Here is a 1783-nt window from a genome sequence, read left to right as displayed (position 1 = left end):
AACAACAATTGCTGATTATAAGTTTCTGTTTCTCAAAAAACTTTTGTTGTTGTTTCTCAGGGTTTTATTGAAGTATCACAAAATTTAAAAATGGAAAATGAAGAATTTAAGAAGAAATGCGATGATGCTACATCAAAAGCTCTCCAGCTTGAAGAAGATATTGTGTCAGTGACACACAAAGCAATTGAAAAAGAAACTGAACTAGATAGGTATTTCTGATGCTTTAAGAAAACAACTATACAATTTAAAAAAATTGTTAACACAGGTTTTTAAAAAAAATTAACACTGCTTGATCTTTACTCAGTTTAAAAGACAAACTCAGGAAGGCACAACATGAAAGAGAACAACTGGAAAGTCAGTTGAAGACAGAAAAGGATGAGAAAGAAATATACAAGGTAATTTACTCTTTTAATTTCTATTAGTTTATTGCTGTGTAATAAATCACCTCCTAAATTCTAGGGCAGGAATTTGGGAGCTTAGTTGAATGGTTCTTGCTCCAGATCTTTTAGGAGGTGGTTGCAAGTCGAGATGTTGGCAGGGGCTGCAATCAGCTAAAGGCTTGGTTGGGTGAAGGATCTGCTTTCAAGACGGCTCTCACATGGTTTTTGGCAGGAGGCCTATTGGTTTCTCATTATGTGGCTTCTTAAAGGTCCTTGAACCATTGCAGCTAACTTCCCCTCAAAGCAAACGAATCCAAGAGAGAACAAGGATGAAGTCACAGTGCTTTTAATGACTAAGTAACACATAGGCATTTCCACTTCATTTTGTTGGTTTAGGAGCAAGTCACTAAGTCCATTACACTCCAGGACAGGGGAATTAATTACACTTGTGCTGGATTGCAAAGTCGGGTTGAACTGCAGAGGTTGGCAGTTCAAGCTACCCAGCCACTCCTTGGAAAACCCATGAGTAAGAATTGATGCAATTTGATTACTGTTTATAGAATGCCTTTTGTAAAATACCTTCAAATGCAATTATCTTTAAAAAAAGAAAAGGAAAAAGAAGAGCTACAAAGCCTTTCAAGTGAAATTTTGGCACCTGTAATAATTATTTATTTGACATTACTGTGAATTTCAGTGAAACTGTTAAGCACTGTTCAATATTGGGCAGTTTTTGTCTGGAATAATTAAGTGCTTTCTATGTTGTTTTTTTGTTAGTTCCTGTGAGAGATAATCAGGTAATAGAAGGTCTATGTGTAAGCATTTTAATTCAACAGAACATTAAATGAGTTCGTAAGATACAAAGACTTGATTGATAGCGGAAGGAAGACGAAGAATGAGAGGGTCTTAGGGATTTCTTCTTTTATAGTGTATTAGTATCTCCAGTTCTGTATAAGCATTAGTTGAGATTAAGGTGGCATTGAATTTTCTATTTTCATACTCTCCATCCCACTCCATCCCTGGTGTTTTGATCACCTTTTCATTTGTGTATGTGCTTTAGAAGTAAAGCTCTTCAATAGGACTTTTTGTTTTAGTGTCTGTGTGTTTGGCAGTTATAATTTTGCTTATCCAATGTGATAAGATCTTTTACTATTGCATTATTTCAGAAACATACTTTCTATTACAACTAGTTCACACAAATAACCAACCAGAGAGATTCTTCTTTCTCTCCTATAGTCCTTACTAGTTCGTAGGAGTTTATAGAGGATTGGCAAAACACTTTCATGAGCTGATAACTATGAGAATAAGGTTGTTGTTGTTAAGTGCCGTCGAGTCGGTTCCGACCCATAGCGACCCTGTACAGGGTTTCCGAGGGTGTAAATCCTTACGGGAGTAGAAAGCCTCAT

General features: G+C 36.1%; 1 protein-coding gene across 2 annotated transcripts in view; it reads left to right on the top strand.

Annotated features, from left to right (window-relative positions):
* Positions 1–1783, top strand: part of TAX1BP1 (Tax1 (human T-cell leukemia virus type I) binding protein 1) — a 75949-nt gene that overhangs the window by 23595 nt on the left and 50571 nt on the right. For both annotated transcript variants that reach the window (XM_006832183.1, XM_006832182.1), the window contains exons 5-6: positions 61–209; positions 305–395. In XM_006832183.1, coding sequence (XP_006832246.1) covers positions 61–209; positions 305–395 — 240 coding nt within the window. The remainder of the gene's footprint in view (positions 1–60; positions 210–304; positions 396–1783) is intronic.

Source organism: Chrysochloris asiatica, unplaced genomic scaffold, assembly GCF_000296735.1.
Source record: "Chrysochloris asiatica unplaced genomic scaffold, ChrAsi1.0 scaffold00006, whole genome shotgun sequence".
NCBI lineage: Eukaryota > Metazoa > Chordata > Mammalia > Afrosoricida > Chrysochloridae > Chrysochloris > Chrysochloris asiatica.
Note: the sequence above shows the minus strand (reverse complement) of the source record. Positions and strands in the feature narration are given on the sequence as shown.